At 46.2% G+C, this 21,220-nt stretch overlaps 1 protein-coding gene across 4 annotated transcripts in view; it reads left to right on the top strand.

Annotated features, from left to right (window-relative positions):
* Positions 1–21,220, top strand: part of SHOC2 (SHOC2 leucine rich repeat scaffold protein) — a 401,285-nt gene that overhangs the window by 340,973 nt on the left and 39,092 nt on the right. For all 4 annotated transcript variants that reach the window (XM_069239398.1, XM_069239395.1, XM_069239396.1 and 1 more), the window contains one exon: positions 4,168–4,305. In XM_069239398.1, the coding sequence (XP_069095499.1) occupies positions 4,168–4,305 (138 nt within the window). The remainder of the gene's footprint in view (positions 1–4,167; positions 4,306–21,220) is intronic.

The following is a 21,220-nucleotide window of genomic DNA, read 5'->3' as shown; positions in this document are numbered from 1 at the left end:
AGCAATCTGACAGCTGCTCAAACTATAGAGCTAGACAGCCCGATTGAGATAGCTGAAATCCAACGAGCATTGCTACAGTTGACACATGGCAAAGCACACTGCAGCGATGGCATACCCATAGAATACTACAGCACGTTCCAATCTCAGATTCTAGCCCCATATCTAGCAATGCTAAAGGAAGCGCTGGAACTGGGCCAGCTCCCTGAAACATGCCGTGAGGCTCTGATAGCAGTATTACCAAAGGCAGGCCGTGACCCTTTGGATGTTCGTTCATATAGGCCATTATCATTACTAAACACTGATTGCAAATTACTCGGCAAAATACTAGCTAACCGCCTGCTTCCTTATGTGTCAGAGCTGGTACATCAGGACCAGGCAGGCTTCATACCCGGTCGCAACACATTCGGCAACATCAGGAATTTACTGCGCCTAATGAGAAACTCCCCGGTAGAAGGCAGCCACCAGGTGGCAGTATCATTGGACATAGAAAAAGTGTTTGATACGTTGGGCTGGCCTTTCTTAACAGAGACACTCAAGCGGATGGGTTTCAGGCAAGTATTCATTGGTTGGGTGAGAACATTATACACTGACCCAACAGCTAGGGTTAAGACTGGCGACACGATCTCCGAAAAATTCAACATTAGTAGAGGCACTAGACAGGGATGCCCGCTTTCACCACTGTTATTCGCATTAGCTGTTGAACCTCTAGCCGCCCGCCTTCGCATAATGGCCCCCACGTGGGGTGTCTTGGATGGCCAGACGCACCAGATAGTATCCTTATATGCGGACGATGCGCTGATCTTCCTACGTGATCACGTGGGAGACCTACCGGGCCTGCTGGAACTCCTAGAAAAATTTAGTTTGTGGCCGGATTAACAGTGAATTGGACAAAATCCTGTATATTCCCTATGCGCCCGGTCCCCGAGGCACTGAGAACACCAACAAGTCCGGGAGGCTTGAAATGGTGCTATACAACATTTAAATATCTAGGTGTAAATATATACCATGACAGTCAAGATCTCAGAGATGGTAACCTTGGCCAAGTGGTCAGATCAACGAGGGGCTCCTTGCCCTTCTGGTGCTCACTCCCACTGTCTCCTATGGGCAGAGTAGCTATTGCAAAGATGATAGTATTGCCCCGACTACTTTATTATTTTATGGCATTACCCTTGATACTTCCGAGCTCCTTTTTTAAACTATTGAATAGCTTACTAACGGACCTAATATGGGGCAATGGCCGCAGACGCGTTGCATTAACAAAAGTACTCCTACCGCTCAAACTGGGGGGACTGGGCGCCCCCAAATTTGAAGCGTACTACGCAGCTGCCCAAATACAATGGATATCCACATGGGTTGGAAACCCAACCGGGGCCGAAACTCAGAGGGTGTTGCTGGACCTCAAAGGCACAGAAATAATGCAATACCTCATGAATCTTACTGATCCAGTTAACACTAGCAATGTGCTGCTGTACACTGCACACTGGGCTTGGGGCCGATACGCGTTGCAAAACTCAAAAGACCCGCAGTACTCACCGAGGATCCCACTGCTGGCCCAGCCGTCATTAGCAAAAATAGCAGCCAAAGTGGGCCTGAACACATGGGGAAGCAAGGGCATACATACATTAGGAGACATCTACCAGGATGGGCAACTTCAAACCTATGAAGCACTAGCCGATAGGCACGCGCTCGGCCGGGGAGGTTTTATAGCTTATGGAGCAATTTGGCAGGTAATGAGAGAGTGCTGGAGAAAAGGCAACTCTGAACCGGATGTCTCCCCTCTGCTACACGAACTGATGGGGTGCACAAACGCCCCATCAAGCATTTCAAATATATACAATATCCTCGCCGCCCAGGCTGCACACAAACAGGAACATGCAAAAAATAAATGGGATCGTGTGCTACCGGAACCACTATCCCTTAACTCATGGGAACAAGCGTTGAAAATGACTCGCAAGGTTTCACGCAACCCTCGCTTCCGATACACACAGTTTAATTATGTGCATCAGACCTATCTATCACCACACCGCATAACACGCATGTTTCACGATCACCGCAGACATGCCCCAGATGCGGCACAGAAGAGGCCACATTCTACCACATGACATGGGAATGCCCCCCGATCCGGAACACATGGATAGAGATAATAACGTTGGTAGCTGAATGGACAAGTGCCACATTATCTCCCACTCCTGAGGTGTGCCTACTTGGCATAACACCTCATCCCAAGAAACGCAAACGTACATATAAATGCATTGCCCTGGCGCTGGTGCTGTATAGACGCCTTATCGCCATGAAGTGGAAAGCCCCCGGCGCTCCCAGTGTTGCCCAGTGGCGTGAAGAGGTAATACGTTGGACCAAAGCAGAAACACAGACATTACAGAATCTACTGGATAAAGGTATATTAGTTAAAGGCCTAGAGGTGTGGAACTCGTTCTTGACAGCTGCAGAAAATGAAGACGATGAACGCCCTCCCTAAACAAATGTGTAAGGGATAATTGACATTATTGCAATGGCCATAGTGGGGCGTTAGTGCATGGGGCGATCGGGGCAAGCGGGGTAGGGGAAGGGAGGGAAAAAAAAAAAAATGATGAACCAATATAAAATCGCGACGCCCCTTGCGTGAGCCCCTGGGCGCATCACTGGAGTCTTGGGGTGTGCTGGGGGGTACTGGGGCTGGGACTCCTCGCACCCTGCTGGTCCCCTCCTACTGCGGCCCGATGCCCGTGATATGCACCAAATCATCTACGGTCGGTCAGCAACTGCAGAGCATGGCCATTGGCTGTGCCTAGTGGTCTTAACTACAGGACGAGGCCTCCACCAGGCGTTTGCTAACACTCCGTGGGCAGCCTAACAGGGTTGGCCACAGATCTGGGCCTGCCTACCCTGCTCCTGACTGTCCTCCCTGTAGCCAGTCTTTGCCTCCAGGCAAACATGAGTCCTGTACTTAGTGCTAGGCAGCCTTTTCCCCAGCTCTGCCGAGGGTCCCTGAGGCTGCAGTTGGCTTCAACTCACACATAGTAAATTCCACGCTAGTGCACTGAATGCTTGAATTGATAGAGAAAGCATGCATGGCCAGTCTGCTTGGCATAAGGAAATAACCCTTCTGGCACTGCTCTCTTTTATTGGTTGTATCAGCAAATAATTCTACCTCAACAAGTAGCAGTCTTTGACGTGGGTGGGAGTTGTGTGGGAGTGCATTTCTAGTTAAAGGAGTGGTACAAAAACACTCTTTTTTGCTTGTTGTGCTGCTGCTGAGATTACCGAGCTGTGAAATCGTTGTATAGGTTTTCAAAATGTGGTCAACAGTGAGGAAAGGTCAAGGCTCATGATATCCCCCTCTTACACGAAACGTTGAGTATATCATGCAAATCTGTAATAGTAATTATTTTTAGGGGTCCACTTCACCTTTAGAAAGGTTTGACCTGGGTCCTTTCTCACAATTGTTCAAGTCTCTTCATTGATTTCACACTTCGGATATGGCAAAAAGGGTATGTATTTTCAGTGCAGTGGTAATTTAAATACCAGGATTTTGCAAAACCATGGTTCTGGTCAACAGTTTTTTCACACTTTTCCAGTGAAAATGGTTCCTCCCTTTTTGATTTTTTTACTGCCTTGATTCGAAGGCTGTCTCGCTGCATGGTTTATATTTGTCAAATCGTCTAGTTAGAAAATTATGAACTTGAGATGTGTGACAGTTGTTAAAGGGGGCATTTGCTGATTGCGGTCACAATATGTTGTACATCCCCACCAGATATCATCATAGACTTTCTGGAACCGTTAATTTTTGGTGATTGTTGATGGTGTAAGACTGGGGAAAAGAACAAGAGTTTTGATGGATTACGCCTTTGTTTACATTTACCTTTACAATACGAAAGCTCTACACTGACTGTCATCAGCTCTTGTGCCAGAGAATACATCTGCAGTTACTATAGCTTATTTTCCATTTAATATTTTTTTATTAAAAACTAAATAAGGTTAGGAGTTCTAAACAGACTCTATTTGGAAACACAAATTTAGCATAAGTGTTTGAACACTGAATGTGCAGTATGGTAAGTGTGGTGACAGTTTAAATATTGCAGCCTGACATCTTTCATGTTTCCATAATTATTTTAGCAGTAATCCTAAAACTCGCATGGACACTTTACTAAAATTTTCTTTTTCTTTTAGGTTCTTATCTTGTCAAATAATCTTCTGAAGAAACTTCCTCATGGGATTGGAAACCTGCGGAAAATAAGAGAGCTGGACTTGGAGGAGAACAAACTTGAATCTTTGCCTAATGAAATTGCATATCTTAAAGACCTACAGGTTAGAATATTGATATGAGCAATGCATATTACAAGTCCTGAGTTAAAAGGCTAGTGGGGATTTCAAGAAGAAACAATACGTTTGTGTTTAATCCCTTGCTAATTTTCCTGTTTATGTTCTCTCCAGCACATGTAATGAAAAGTATCATAACAATTGTGTAAAAATTCTCTTCAAATGCTTTGATGCACGGACCCAGCACACGATATTTGAATACATCAGCATGGAGTGAGTTAATGTTTCACATTCAGTTAAAATATGTAACTTTAGTATCCAAACAGTCAACAGTGGAAAGACCCGTGGTGTCCCGAAAGATGCCACATTGACAGTAACAGCAGGAACAACGAAGTGACAGCCAGGCTGCGAATAGGTGTCCAAAATGGCAGCAGAGCTGAGAGGACAGCCCCTAGCAGTCAGTGGCAGAGTGGGAACCAGTCTCCTGAAGCTATACAAATACCACAAGAATCCCAGGGGTTTTCATCTGAGCCTCATCACAGGTGCTTGAGGGGCCGACAGGTAGGTTCCACCCTTCTGAATCACCATTGGGCAGACAGCAGAGGGCGAGGAAACCAAGGCTCCCTTCAGTGCTTCTGGCTTGGAGGAGTCAAATGGAGGGGGGAGTTGACGGGCCCCCGAAAGAGTAAATTCTGGGTCTCATAGGAAGGGACCTTGGCAGAGACCTGTGACGGTACATTGGTACAGTGGTGAGAGAGACACCCAGCATGAACACATCAAGGCGTCATCCAAGACCCCAACACCTTTTCTGTTTGACATTCTTCTGTTTTAAGGCTGCAGACAGAAGGCCCTATTCAGCTCTAATCTCAACCATCAAAGAGCCACAGCACAAGAATCATCACCCCACAGAAGTGTGAAAATCGATATTACTGGCAGTCTCTTGTCTGCCATCCCCCCATCTTGTCTACAGTTGAGTCGAATATCTTCCCACCCAGGAGCGCAACTCCTCATAAAGCTAGTGGCAGTCTCAGTCATACTGGGCAACCATCAGAGCCCGACACCTTTCTACGTTCACAGACTGTCTGTGTAGCCTCCTTGATTATGTTATAGTTATGGCTGTGTCAAAACCTAAGGCCTCCAGAGCGTCCGCCATAAGGGATTTGCTTCAAGGGCAAAAGGCATAGAAGAGCCAGAACGCTTCCGCACTGGCACTCTCATCTCCATTGGCATATCAGATGCCAGCCCAGAGGCACCAGCAACAAAGGTGTACATTCAGACATTCCTCCAAGGGTCTGGTAAACATATGGCAGCATGGAGTCATGACATCACTAAAATGCTCTCTAAATTAGACCATACTTTCCAGAGTCATAAATCAAATGGACCATGCTTTAAATGAAATAGCAACAACTGCCCATGATCAGAATGATCTCTCTTGACGGATATCCTAACTGTAATCATTCCACAAGGATTTGGCTGACAAACTGGAAAATTTGGAGAATCGCTTCTAGAGAAATAACATACAATTCTGAGTAATCTGTGAGAAGTCCCATTCTAGAAGAATGCGTCCAGGTCTTGTATCAGGAGATATTGCCGGACCCACTTCCCGATTCTGTTAGGCTCGATCGCACAAAGGTGTTCTTTACATTCCAATAGAAGAGAAATTTGGCCCTGGGTGTTCTTACTAGTTTCCCTGGATCAGAGGTATTGGCATTTGATGGAGGCCAAGGTAGATCCAGCCAAGGCAATAACTAACTAGGAAGATCTGAGTGGATCTTGGAGCAAACCCAACACCGATAGGGTGCAAAAGGAACAAAAGCGACAGCAAAGAGAAAATACAAATTTTCAGCCACCTCGGGAGATGACTGATTGTAACACCATGTACAAGCCTGTTGGTATGCAGCCATCTTTATGCAACCTGTCACTTGTACCATTGACAATTGACTCTTTGCCTCTGCTTTTGTATCGCAGTAGACTGCAGTTGCTAACAGTTTACCCCAACTGCAATATTGTGATTCATACAGTAGCTAACATTGGCATGGTGAGAGCTCTCCTCTTCTATTCAGAGCCATCACCAAGCTAGATTACTTAAAAGGACATTCAAGGAGGACGGTAAGGTGCGTGATAAAGTTGGAATTATTTTTTAATTAAGTTATTGTTTTGCTTTGTTCACAGTATTGCTTTATTGCTTATACTAGTACTGCACATTCTGCATCTCGTTCACACCCATTGGCTAATTCACACACATTCAGGGGGCACACTGGGCTCCAAGGTGGCTGACAGTAAAGGGGTCAATAAGCCTGCAAACATTCTTTTTTTAAAACAATATTGTTTCCATGGAACATGCACCTTATACTAATATCACTGTTAACACAGTAATTGCATGTCAAGCTGAAGGCGCTATTACCGTGGCTTAAGACAAAGAAACTCTGTGTGGCTCTCCTTCAACAAACCCACCTGGTCTCTAGTGACGTCCCCAGGTTTTGTTCTTATTGATTCCCATCTCAATTCCATGCAACAAACACCATAAAAACGAAGGACACTGTGATGCTCATCTGATAAGGGTTGACTTTCAAGCTAGATTCCAGCCACATGGTTAAGGAAGGTAGGTGGATAGATATTCAGGTTGGGTGGCCTTCTCTTGACTATATTCTTGCTTTATACCCAAATGAGGGAAAGGATCAGTTCTGCACTGAGTTCATGCCAGAGCTAGCACACTCCAAAGAGGGTCATGTCATAGTAGGGAGTACCTTAATTGTATCCTTAATCCCACATATGACTTGATTTATATTTATTTGTTTTAATACGTGCCCTACATATTCCAAGGCTCCTCCCACCCTTTTGAGTAGTCTGGTAGACTTCAACATTGAGGATGTATGGCAGCAGCAACCCCTGGGAGATAGAGATTATACATTGAAATGGGTCTGAAAATACTCTTACACCATGCGTCAACTTAACTCCACCTGAATATGGTGACCCCCATACCCCAGTCCGCAGACCATGGTTTCTACATGAAATCACTCTGACAGGCCCAGTTGTAAAGGAACATCTTGTAGAGGCACTTGGTTACTTATTTTGGGAGAATGATAATGGCAAGGTACGCTATGGCGCACTATGGGACACTGTGAAAACAGTAATCAGAGGGAAATTAATATTTTATACAACAAACTTCGAGAGGATGTGCAGGCAGAGAAAGCAAGAACTTGGGGACAAGTTACATTTACTATAAACACAACATAATTAAGATAATTCAGCCTGCACGGACAGGGCTCTACAAAAAACAGTGAGGGGAGCTAGAACAATTTTTTATGTGTGATATGGCTAAGAAATAATTTTACATTAAACAAACTTACTACTAGAGAGGAGACAAGGCAGATATGCAAACAAGAAATCACATTCATAAAATTAAAGACTAACAAGGTGTTCTTCCCTTTGACATTAAAGGGCTCAATATGAACCCCAGCGGTTCAGACCGCCATGGTGGCGGTGGCGGAAAAAACCGCCACCGGCATGGTGGTCTGAGCCGCCATATAATAAACACAGGGTGGCGGCCCTCCGCTACCGCCGCCAGGCAGCCTGACGATGGCAGATTACATTATCCAACAGGGCAACGCTGCCCTCCAGATAATGTACCCTGTTTCTCCCAGCCTTTCCCCTGGCGGGGAGGCTGGCGGAAGGGGGGCACTGGGGCCCCCCTGGGGGCCCATGCACTTGGCCACTTGGCATGGGCAGTGCAGGGGCCACGGTGCAGTGCCACATCACGCAGGTCACTGCCCGATTTACGGGCTGTGATCTGGGCGACAGGTGCTGCTGCATTGCCAAAGGTTCCATGTGGAGCCGTCGACAGTGTCCCGGCCCTGCATTCTGCCGGGCCGGTGGGTGGAAACACTGTTTCTGCCCGCTGGCCCAGCAGAATGTTCTTTATGCGGCCAGCGTGGTCTCAAGGGGGCTGGCGGTCTATAGAAAGACCGCCAGCATGAACATGCCGGTGTTTACCGCCGTGTTCATAATGACCCCCTAAAACTATACTAAATTGCTTTATTGATTATTACTCTTTAGAGAAGAGCATCTGTCATCAGATGTGCTCGAGTAAGTAAAGTTTATTAATGCATAGTTAATTAAAACCATTAAATATTGCATATACATAAAAGAAACAAAATATTGCCATGGTTATGCAATATAACCACTGTCCATTTGTCCTCCTTAACAAGAGAGTCCAATCTAAAATTAAACATAGTGACCCAGTGTGTTAACGGCCTAAACCTAAACCTTTGGGAGACCATGCCAGTGCATGTTCAGACTAAAGGCTGGCAGCTTATCTTAACTTGCACATGTGGGGCGCTCCGGTTTGCTATACTTTAATTGGTTGATTTTAAGCCAGAGGCACTGACACAAATTAGTGCTTTCATACTAGTAGGTCTAGTAAGAAAATTACGAACTTAAAAATGCAAGCTAAAACAAGATAATAAGGTGACCGGAGCTAACCGGTCACTAAAGTGCCAAGGGAAGCAAAATCAGTCATAGTTATTCAGTGCAAAGTCAAAAGGCAGTCTGTGTGTAAAAATAAAAAATAAAAAAAAACTCAAAATTTGCCCATTGGTGAGCAACGACATGGGGAAAACTCTCCTAGGTCTCCACCAAACAACGTTTTAACCTGCATTAAAAATTTGGTAGCTCTAGCCACTAGTTGTACGTTATGCCCATTTAAGAGCACCATCACAGGTGTGCGACAGGATCTAATTCGTAGAGCTTTCAATGAGGGACATAGTAATTTCTTTCTCATGGGCATAACCGCTGGACAAATAAACAAGAAATGTAGAACGCTTTCAGTCGACAAACCACAAAGACGGCAGGAAGGATCTGGCCAAGTTTGTTTCCACGATTGGACCAGATCCTTAGACCGTAAAACTTCCATGTGGATTTGGAGAAAAAAAATGTAGGATGGTGTCTGCAAGGTGAGGCTGGGGATGCCAGGAAGATTATGTATGTATGTAAGACAATCCAACCGTGGTGTTGTCTCGTCCTGTCTTCTTTATCTGATGTCTAAGAATAAAGTTTAGAAGGCTTGCTAATGATTTTTGTGAGCAAAGAGAAAGCAATATTAGTGGCCCATGCTTCATGTAAGTTTAGGTTGGTCAAAGCTTGTCTAAGTACTGATAACCAACATGATCTATCATCTGGTTGTATAACCAACATGATCTATCATCTGGTTGCTGTCCCATTTCCATCCAACAGAGAGCGGCCAACATGTCAGCAGGAGCGGCTCTTAATTTCCAGCACATTTTTACTATTGCCCCCCAACTAATCGGAGCTTGGTGGAACAACCCAAATTCCAGCCTCACGAGAGATTGAGATAAATGCTTTGGTAGATGAAAAATAGATATAAACAGAACTGACTGAAGCCAGTTAAGCGATGGAATTAATTTTGATCTGATAACCTGCAAAAGATAACTCTGTGATGTGCTGCCTAACTTTTTTTGTAGCTGTAAAAAGGCAAAGCATAGTTTGAGAGCCACCCCTCGTGTTTGCAATAAGTGCGTTTTAAATGATAAACTTGTGCCCAGCGTTACTCCAAGATAATTGTAGTACTTTACCTGTACTATCAGTTTGCTAGCAGCCCCCCATTTGAAATTAATGCTACTGGTGATTTGTTTGCCCGAAGAGCAGATCACTTTGGTTTCATTGTGATTTAGCTCAAGGACCCACGTGGTCGTATAGTCCACCAATTTGGAAATTAAGCGCTGGAAACCCAGCTGCGTCTGGCTGAAGAGCACAATATCATCTGTGTTTTAAGTCCCGCAGCGGTTCATTCGCTAATTTGAGGGGTCACATGCCACTTCCGCTAATCTAGAGTCAAGGTCTGCCATGTAGATATTAAATAAAGTCAGGGTGAGGACGCACCTCTGTTTTAATCCATTGTGTGTAGGGATCTTCCAGGTGGTTCTATTGCCATTTCCAATTTTAACCTGAACCCAAGGATCTGTATGTACATTTATAATCACATCTAGCAGTTTTGGGGGTATACCCCAGTTGGCCATTTTTGCCCATAATTTCTGACTCTGCACCTTATCAGAGGCAGCTTTTAAATCAACAAAACAGGCATAAAATGAAGTTTTTTCTCTTGGCTTTTTCAGCAAGAAGTGAGACCGCTAGAAGATTGATCGTGGTGTTCATTCCTGCCCTGAAGCCCGATTGTGTTTTTGGAATGATAGTTGCAGAAGTCTAGACTTCCAAGTCCAGTAATAAATGGGAGGTCAAAAATCTAAGCTTTCACGTCCATCGAGGCAAGTAAACGATAACTTGCTGGATCTGTTCTTGAACCAGCTTTATATATGGTACACGTGATACTGCCTCTCCATGATGGTGGTATTACGTTGGTAATAAAGGCCTGATTGAACAGCGGAGTAAGGATCTATGTCCAGAAAGGTTGGGCTTGTTTAAATAAATGGTTGGGGAGCTCCATCCGGTATAACGTCTTAAGCGTTAACCGTAGTTGTACGTCGGACAGCCATTGGGTTTCCGCTGGGGATTGCGGTTGGGGAGTTGAAAGAGAACGTTCCACTTTAGGAAGAGTGGGTGGCATGTTCCTTGCTTCCTGATCCCCTGAAAACACTGCCATAATGAAGGCGAACATTCCACTTATGAAATTCCTGCATTATGGTGGCTGGTTCTCCAGTTTGCAAGGGAGTTCATTTCAGCCAAAAACAATCAATGAATATTTTTGGGTTTGCTTGCTTGTAGAAGCTTCAATCAAATTTGGGTCTGATATGACTGCATGGCAGACCAAATGTTGTTCTTGTATTGTTGCCTAAGGGCTACTGTTTGTTGCCTAGAATCAAGGCCGGCCATTGGGACCTGTAGCCGAAGCTTTCTAACGGCCCTATTTAGTTTTCTTTTTTCCAACCAAAGTGAGTTGGTGAACCATGTGGCCCCTTCTTTGTTGGTTTTACATTTTTTTAACAACACTTGCTGCAAGGCGATCCAGGAGCATCTTTGTCAGACTCCCAAAAGCTCATCAGATGTATACCTTGTAAAGGGTTGTACTAATGTACAAAATTAGATATAAAAAGGATTGTGGGCTCCATTTCCACTTCCTTCCATATTAGATGCCTAAGATTGTAAGCACTTGGTGTAATCCACAAATCATTTGCGCAAGGCGCTCTAGAAGGGCTTTACAGCAATTTGACGTGTTGGCCAAAATGGTCACTAACCACTCTGTCAAAAATACTGTAGTGCGTGACCATTGAAAGTAGCGCCAAGTCAACAAATATACGATCCAGGTTGGTAGAAGACTTGTTTGTGACTCTAGTAAAAGCTGGAGGTTGATCTTGTGGTAAACAGCCGTTTAATGAGTAGAGAAACTGGCTTGTAAGGATTTCAGTAATTCCTATAAGACTCCAAGCTTCCCTGCTTTGCCTTTTTTATTCAGGTGAATTTAGACATTGCACACTAAAAGGCAGGACTCGCGGACTAAATGTGAGGTAGTTGGAATTGAAAATTTAACACATTGGGCCCATGAGAGGCCCAAGTCAGTCGGACCATGTTGCCAAAGCAGATATGATCCCATGTATATTGTCATTCCACCTGCTGCTCTGCCAGCCTTTCTTATTTTTGTGGCAGCCAAGTGATATTCCTTAAAGCCAGTAATTGGAGACTGCTTCTCTGACAATATTTCCTGCAAAAAACACAATGTTGTATTTTGACAGGTGATTCATATAATCTTCCTCTCGTTCCTTGCTAAGACCATTTACATTTCAGGAGCACAGGGATAATATGCTGGAACTATGGCTGCTTGAAATTCACACTTGCATATTATCCCCTTTGCGTGGCATGTGATTGAATGGCAAGAGATACTTCTCTCATATACCTGGGTGCACCAGGGGCAGCTGTTTATTGAATCCTGAGACTCAGAGGAGTATAAAGTGGCGGTTCAGAAGGGCCAATCGCTCCCCTTAGCATCCCAGTGCTCTGTGTTACTCCTCGTTAATAGGCTGTTTTGGACAAAGAGGGCTGGGATAGAGCTCTAATACAGTCCTTGACAGTTCTATGCCCCATCTTGAAAAGCTATCCCTATTTTGCCATTCTACTGTGGCAATCCTGCTGTCTGACCAGCTAACAACTTTTATTTCACTTTCAGGCGAAGTTGGATTAGCCTTAAATTGAATATGATCTGATGGAAGATGTTTAACGCTATCAACGTCCCAGGCCAGCTTTAAGATGTCAGCCCTATTTAAAATATCATGCCTTCCTGTAGACCAGATGTGCAGGAGGCATACTTGGTGGGCATTCGGCCTCCACTATTGGAGGCTGACTGCTCTCCTCTGGATAAAGCAATCTTAACAAGGAGGTCAGGGCAGCAGTAAGCAGCTTACTTGGTTGAAAGGCACCAGTCTCCAAATCACGGCATCCTTCTAAAAGGCCTTCATACACATTTTAGCAGAACCATTAACAGCAGATTTTGATGATATCTTAAACCAAGGAATAGTCACTGGTACAGTGTTGGAAACCCAGCTGTTACTGTTGAAACCTGAAAAAGCAAACAGCTCTGCTTAATGTCCAGTCGCACTGCTCAACACAGCCATGAAAATGTTTGCATCAGTGCTGGTATCTCAGTTGCACATAGTCTGGGCAAAACTGATATTCCCCCACCCGTACGGCCTCATCTTAAGCAACTTATCTATTTGAACACCACTTACACACATAAAATGGCAAACTATCTGACATGATATTCATCACGAGTGGGACCAGGCAAAGTTGTCCCTGACCCTGCTGCTCTTTCCATGGAACGGAGCAGACAAACTCAGCCATCAATGTCTGGTCAATCACGAATAGCGTCTCCATCCGGATGTGACGCAAGGTCACTTTCAGCAGTGGAGAGAACATTGGTTAGATCTTTTTTCCTTCGCAGAGAATGCAGAATGTCAACTGTTTTGCACATTTGAGTTTCTAAGGCAGCACTTGCACGACGATGCTTTTCAACTTCAATCAATCAATCAGTGTGTTTGCAGAGCGCACTACCAACCCGTAAGGGTCTGAAGGCGCTGAGGGGAGGGGGGTGTTGCTACTTCTCGAATAGCCAGGTTTTGAGGCGCTTCCTGAAAGTCAGCAGGTCTTCGGTCTGTCGTAGGGGCAAAGGAAGGGTGTTCCAGCTCTTGGCGGCGAGGATGAGGACCTCCGTCTTATCTGATTTCAACTTCAGTTTGCTGTTCCTCATCCATTCCGCGACAGCCTTCATTCCTTCTGAAGGTTGGATTTGGCGGAGAGGATCAGTTGGGTGTCGTTGGCGTAGGAGATGATGTTGAGGTTGTGTAGCCGCGCAACGTGGGCGAGCGGGGCCATAGAGACGTTGAATAGTGTAGGGCTGAGGGACGATCCTTGGGGGATGCTGCAGATGATCTTGGAGGCTTTGGATCGGAAAGGGGGGAGGGGGACGCTCGGGGTTCTGCCGGAGAGGAAGGAGGTGGTCCACTCCAGAGCTTTGTCCCAGATCCCTGCGTTGTGGAGGCATGTGCGTAGGATGCAGTGGCAGACAGTGTCGAAGGCGGCCGAGAGGTCCAGGCGGATGAGGGCCGCGATTTTGCCGTTGTCAAGCAGGGCCCTGATGTCATTGGTTGCGGCGATGAGGGCGGTTTCGGTACTGTGGTTGCTGCGGAACCCTGACTGCAATGGGTCCAGGATGTTGTTTTCTTCGAGGTAGTGGGTCATTTGTCTGATGATCTTCTTGATGACCTTGGCTGGGAATAGGATCAGGGAGATGGGACGGAAATTCTTGAGGGGTCTTGGGTCCGCCATGGGTGTCTTGAGTAGGGGTTTGATCTCAGCATGCTCCCAGTTCTCTGGTTAGGTTGCGGTCTCGAAAGAGATGTTGATGACTTTGCGGAGGTCGTGACCCTGATGGTGTTCTTGTGGACAATGGCGATTCCGACTCCGTTGGTGCGATCCCTGTGGGTGATCTTGTAGCCATCGAAAAGGCTATGGCGATGTCTGGGGCCGAGGAGTCAGGGTCTCAGTCAGGAAGGCGACGTCCGGGGTGGATGTGTCGAGCAGGTCCCAGAGTTCGACAGCGTGTTTGCGTGCGGAGCGAGTGTATGGTTGCATCGGAGGTAGTTGCGGTCTGGCTCGGCGGGAGGTTTGGCGATTTGGAGGCTGGTGAAGCTGCAGTTCCGGCAGGTGAAGGGTCCCTGGGTGTGCCTAGGGGAGGCTAGGAAGCAGGCGTATGCTCGTCCAGTGCTGAGTGCGAGGAGAGTGCTGGTGGTGTAATGGCATTGGTTGCCGTGGTGGTCTTGGGGACCAGGGGCCTTGGCACTGGGCGCGGCCCGGGCGCAGAAGGGCTTACCTTAGGCGCGCTTTTGACGCGCCAGCGGCGCGGCTGCGCAGCAGCTGCCATATAAGGGGAGGTGGGAGGGAGGGGCAGCTGGGAGGTGGGAACTGGGCAGCGAATGGGGGGGGCAGGGCCACAGGGACGCAGCGGTGGGAAGAGGTAAACGAAGTAGAGGGAGGGGGCGGGGACGCAGCGACGCAGCAGCGGGGAAAACCAGGGCAAAGAGGGAGAAAGAAAAAACAAAACCTGGAGCAGCGGCAAAACCGGCACTCATTGCAGGGGAGCGACCTGCCTGAAGCAGGGTCAAGGGTCGCTCCCTTCATCGTGCAGCGGCTGCCATATAAGGGGAGGTGGGAAGGAGGGGCAGCTGGGAGGTGGGAGCGGGGCAGCGAATGGGCGAGCAGGGGCGGGGCCGCAGGGGCGCAGCTGCGGGAAGAGGTAAACGAAGTAGAGGGAGGGGGCGGGGACGCAGCAGCGGGGAAAACCAGGGCAAAGAGGGAGAAAGAAAAAACAAAACCTGGAGCAGCGGCAAAACCGGCACGCAGTGCAGGGGAGCGACCTGCTTGAAGGAGGGTCAAGGGATCTTGAGTGGAACTCAGGCTTTCTTTACACCTTTTTGCCAGTACCACTTCTGCACAGAGTTCTCAAGAAGATCAAGAACAACTGGGACTAAGTCATTCCTGTGGCTCTGGACTGGGCACGAAGGGTATGGTATCCCAAGCTCCTGAGCATGGCAATCGCTTCTCTGATCAGACTGCCCCTTCAAGAGAATCTTCTTTTGCAGCAGCAGGGTATGGTTCTCCACCTTAACATGTACAGACTCTGCCTTCTTACGTGCAAACTGAGTGACGGCAGTTGATGGCTTTTGACCTTCCGCCCTAAGTCTGTAATGTTATCTTGGCAGCAAGGCGTCCCTCCACCAAAATGGTATACGCCTTTCGGTTGAACAAATTTTTGGCATGGTGTACAGACAAGTCTGTTGCATATACCCCGCCCCCCCACTCACCCCTACCCCCAGTGGTCTCTCTTTCTGAGGTACTTTTGTCTGTTCAATCTCCTGCCCAGGAGGGCTCCGCTCTGGGCACCTTCAAAGCCTATTTGTCTGCCATCTCAGCTTTCCTCAGATTACCTGACCAAACCTCCTTGTTTAAATCCCCCATTGTGGGAAGATTTCTTAAGGGTCTTACCCATCATTTTCCTTATTCCCCATTCATAATGTCCCAGTGGGATTTGAACGTGGTTCTTACTTTTCTTTTGTGTGCTCCGTTTGAGCCACTTCACAATTGCACACTTCACCTGCTTACTCTGAAAATATTCTTCCTTGTACCCTTCACCTCTGCCCACAGCGTAGTGAGCTGCAGGCTCTTAATTCAAAGCCACCTTTCATCTCAATACACCCTCACAAGGTGGTGCTTTGTTCAAGGGCTTCCTTTCTGCCTAAGTTAGTCACGCCCTTTGATGTAGGCCAATCCATCACCTTGCTTACTTTTTACGCACCCCCACATCCTTCTACGGAAGAGGAGAGACTCCACCGCCTGGACCCAAAAAGAGCGTTGGTGCTCTATCTTGATCCTACCAAAGAGTTTAGGGCGAATGATCAACTCTTTGTGGGTGCGAAGAAAGGTCAGGCATTGCTGAAGAGAACCTTCTCTAGATGGGTTGTTGTCTGCATTAAAATGTGCTACACATTGGCTAAAAAGCAACCCCCATAGGGTTTGCATGCTCACTCTACTAGAGCAACAGCAGCAACCACTGCGTTAGCATGCGAAGTTCCAGTCCTGGACATCTGCCTGGCAGCCACATGGGCGTCCTTTCACATGTTTACCAAACACTACTGCCTGGACAGTCAGGTCTGAAGAGACGGGTACTTTGCCTGTTTGATCCTGCAGGACTTCCTAATATGACCTTGGCTCACAGACCCTCCTAAGGGGATGGTATTGCTTGGGTATCTTTTCTAAGGTAAGGAATCTGCAACTAGAAGTCTCTAGCAGATAAACAAGTTGCTTACTTTTGGTAACAAATTATCTGGTAGAGACCTGTTCTAGTTGCAGATTCATTACCAACCCACCCATCCTCCCCCTCAGCGAACTGATTTATAAGGACAGAGACTTTCAGGGCCCTAGTTCTGGTGCACCATGATCAGTGTTCATCATGGCTACGTGCTTCTGGTGTGGAAAGTCATGAAAAGAAACTGACGGCAGTGCGCTGGGGTGGTGCCTGTATACAACCCTCAACGTCCTATCCAGCGACTACGACGCCGGCTGACGCGGTTGGGTCGACCAACGCCACCTAACGGCACTCAAAGGTACTGCCTGAAAAAATATCTCAGGATCCAGACTGACACCTGGGGGGTGGGGGGAATTCTAAGGGTAGGAATCTGCAACTAGAATATGCCTCTACCACATAATTGGTTACTGAAGGTAAGTAACTCGTTCTTCAAGCAGCTCAACTCCGGCCAGCTTTAGACTTGAATCATAAACCTGAAAATATGTGTTGGTTCTGTATTGTACAATATTTGTCCCAGATACCATTACATATCATCCTCTGGCTCCCCTTTTAGGCACATTTAGGGAAATCTCAAATGTTCATGACAGCACAGATCATATTGGAGTATTGGCAACCAATCACTTGTAAGAAGGGTTCTACGCCATTCCCCTCACCACTAACTCTTGTTGTTTATCACCCAGACTTCTTCCTGGAACTTAATGATTATCACTTCAGGGTCTGGAATAATTGCTACCCTCCAACATTAGGTGCTCTCTACTCTGGCAGTGAGGTACTCTCACATGATGAAATTAACAAGAGTTAGCACCTTGCTGGAATGGACAAGTTCAGACTAACACAATAGCCTGCTGGTTTTAATGAAAATAAATCTTTACACCTACTGGTATCTTCTGATGTTTCATGATCATTACCAACTTGTCACATGCCTTCTTGATCCCTTGTTGTTTTGCGATTGATTTCCATGTGAATCTATAAATGAACCAACATAGGGGAAGAGAAAAAGTTATGTTCGATGGCGTGTGGTTGAAGATACACATGCTCTGCATACTCCTCATCATCATCAGTCTTTATTTGGATAATTAATCATATCCATAAAAGAATCAACAGTAATACAAATATTAATATAAAAAATACATGTCACTAAAAAGAAAGTCATTCAATTAGAGGAATACAAAAAATAGAATAAATAAGCTAAATTTAAAATTATTGCTTTTGTCCAGACACTAAGCTCACACGATTCTGGCTCAAGCCAATTCTGATCCTGTACAGTTTGTCAAGCAAAAATAGTCAATCAGTAATGGCCAATGTGGTTTGCCTCGTCATCCACATATGTGAAAGGAACTAGAGGACCTATTGTTAAGACCAAATCATAAAACATTTTCAAACTTGTGCATTCATCAGATGTCATTACTTCGCCTCATAAGTTAATGTTTCCAGGTATGGAAGACATTTTCTTCTTTTAATAGCCAATGCAACAAATGTAGATACAGAGGAACAAATGTTTACGTTCTCTTAAGAATGGATATAGTTAAAAGCATCCTGATAATATATATATATGTTCGGTGGCATGTGTAGCTGCAGATACACATGCTGTGCACATCCCGCCATCTGGTGTTGGGCTCGGAGTGTTACAAGTTGTTTTTCTTCGAAGAAGTCTTTTCGAGTCACGAGATCGAGGGACGACTCCTATTTCGGCTCCATTGCGCATGGGCGTCGACTCCATCTTAGATAGTTTTTTTTCCGCCATCGGGTTCGGACGTGTTCCTTTTCGCTCCGTGTTTCGGGTCGGAAAGTTAGTTAGAATCTCGGAAAAAACGTCGGTATTGTTTGCGTTCGGTATGGGGTTAGTTATAACAGATCGACACCGACTTTTGAAGAGCTCCGGTGGCCCTTCGGGGTTTTTTCGATCCCCCTGTCGGGGCCTGGTCGGCCCGGCCACGTGTTTCTTCAAGGCTGATGGAACGGACCCCATTCCGCTTCTTCCCAAAATGTCATAAGAAGTATCCATATACAGATCAGCATCTGGTCTGTAACTTGTGTCTGTCTCCAGAGCACAAGGAGGATACCTGTGAAGGATGTCGAGCGTTTTGATCGAGGAAGACATTAAGAGACCGAAGAGCAAGAAGGCTGCAGATGGCGTCGGCTCCGACAGGACAAGGGCGTTTCGAGGAGGAAGAAGAAAGCTTCTCCATCCATGAATCGGACTCGGACGAGCTCGATCCCGAAGAAACGCCGAAAACCATGAGTAAGACGTCGAAACATAAAACTCACGAGAAGACAACAAAAGTCCAGGGGACGCCACCGCCAACAGGCCATGGCTTAACCCGAAAAATAGGTGACCGATCATCGGCACCGAAAAAGGGCATGCATGTGGCGAAGTCATCCGACTCCGGTCGAGATACCGCCACACAGCAATCTCGGGCCCGAGACAGCGGCTCCGAACAGATTCGGCACCGATACAGTGGCACCGAAATGGTTCGGCACCGAGACACCACGACGCCGAAAATAAAGAAGGTTGCCTCGGAGCCCAAAAAGGCGACCGAAAAGATTTCGATTCCGAAACATCCAGCCTCGGAACCGAAAACAGGTTCCTACACAGAGGAACAGGGATTGTCCTCCCAGATGCAAGGACATAAGTTCGGAGAGGAACTTCAATCTGTTGAGCCAGACTACACTCAAAGAAGGCTCCACATTCAAAAAGACACAGGGAAGATAAGCACTCTTCCCCCAATTAAGATGAAAAGAAGACTTGCCTTTCAAGAAAAGGACAAGCAGCCACAGGCAAAGGTGGCAAGACAAACAACTCCACCACCATCAATGCACACATCACCGGTAGCCACTCCACCACTGATGCAATCCCCGACTCATACTGCAATGAGTCAAGATGATCCTGATGCATGGGACCTTTATGATGCTCCTGTATCAGATAACAGCCCAGACTGTTACCCTACAAGGCCGTCGCCACCTGAAGACAGTACATCCTACACGCAGATGGTGTCAAGGGCAGCTGCGTTTCATAACGTCACCTTGCATTCAGAACCAATTGAGGATGACTTTTTATTTAATACACTCTCCTCCACTCATAGCCAATACCAAAGCTTACCTATGCTCCCGGGAATGCTAAAACATTCAAAACAAATATTTCAGGATCCTGTTAAAGGCAGAGTCATAACTCCAAGGGTGGAAAAAAAGTACAAGCCACCACCAACAGACCCTGTTTATATTACGCAGCAATTAACACCAGATTCTGTGGTTGTTGGGGCAGCTCGCAAGAGAGCAAACTCTCATACCTCGGGAGATGCACCACCTCCAGACAAGGAGAGTCGCAAATTCGATGCTGCGGGTAAGAGTTGCAGCACAAGCAGCAAACCAATGGCGTATTGCCAATTCACAAGCACTCTTGGCAAGATACGATAGAGCTCATTGGGACGAAATGCAGCATTTCATAGAACACTTACCCAAAGAGTTCCAGAAAAGGGCACAACAAGTGGTAGTAGAAGGACAAAGTATCTCCAATAATCAGATACGGTCATCAATGGACGCAGCAGATACAGCTGCAAGGACAATAAATACTGCAATAACAATAAGGAGACACGCATGGTTGCGTACGTCAGGATTCAAGCCGGAAATACAACAAGCCGTGCTGAATATGCCCTTTAATGAACAGCAGTTGTTTGGGCCGGAAGTCGACACTGCTATTGAAAAACTCAAAAAAGATACTGATACCGCAAAAGCCATGGGCGCACTCTACTCCCCACAAAGCAGAGGCACATTTCGCAAAACACAATTTAGGGGAGGGTTTCGAGGTCAACCTACAGAGGCCACAACCTCACAAGCAAGGCCCACTTATCAAAGCCAATACCAGCGGGGAAGTTTTCGGGGGCAATATAGAGGGGCACAATTCCAAAAAAATAGAGGGAAGTTCCAAAGCCCCAAAACCCCTCAAAACAAACCGTGACTTCCAAGTCACACATCCCCAACACATAACACCTGTGGGGGGAAGACTAAGACAATTTTACAAACATTGGGAGGAGATAACAACAGACACTTGGGTACTGGCGATTATCCAGCATGGTTATTGCATAGAATTTCTCAAATTCCCTCCAAACGTACCACCGAAAACACACAATATGTCAAAACAACATATAGATCTTCTAGGACTAGAAGTTCAGGCATTACTACTAAAAGAAGCAATAGAATTAGTACCAGAACACCAGAAAGGAACAGGAGTTTACTCTCTGTACTTTCTCATACCCAAAAAAGACAAAAGTCTGAGACCTATACTAGATCTCAGAACATTAAATACATACATCAAATCAGATCACTTTCACATGGTGACATTACAAGACGTAATCCAACTACTCAAACAACAAGACTACATGACAACACTAGACCTAAAGGATGCATATTTCCATATTCCGATACATCCTTCATACAGAAAGTACTTAAGGTTTGTATTCCAAGGGATACATTACCAATTCAAGGTGTTGCCATTCGGAATAACAACTGCGCCAAGAGTTTTTACAAAGTGCCTAGCAGTCGTAGCTGCACATATCAGAAGGCAGCAAATACATGTGTTCCCATACCTAGACGATTGGTTAATCAAAACCAACACGCTAGAAAGGTGTTCACAACACACAG

This window comes from Pleurodeles waltl, chromosome 6 (assembly GCF_031143425.1).
Source record: "Pleurodeles waltl isolate 20211129_DDA chromosome 6, aPleWal1.hap1.20221129, whole genome shotgun sequence".
NCBI lineage: Eukaryota > Metazoa > Chordata > Amphibia > Caudata > Salamandridae > Pleurodeles > Pleurodeles waltl.
The sequence above is the reverse complement of the archived record's forward strand: the minus strand, read 5'-3'. Positions and strand labels throughout refer to the sequence as shown.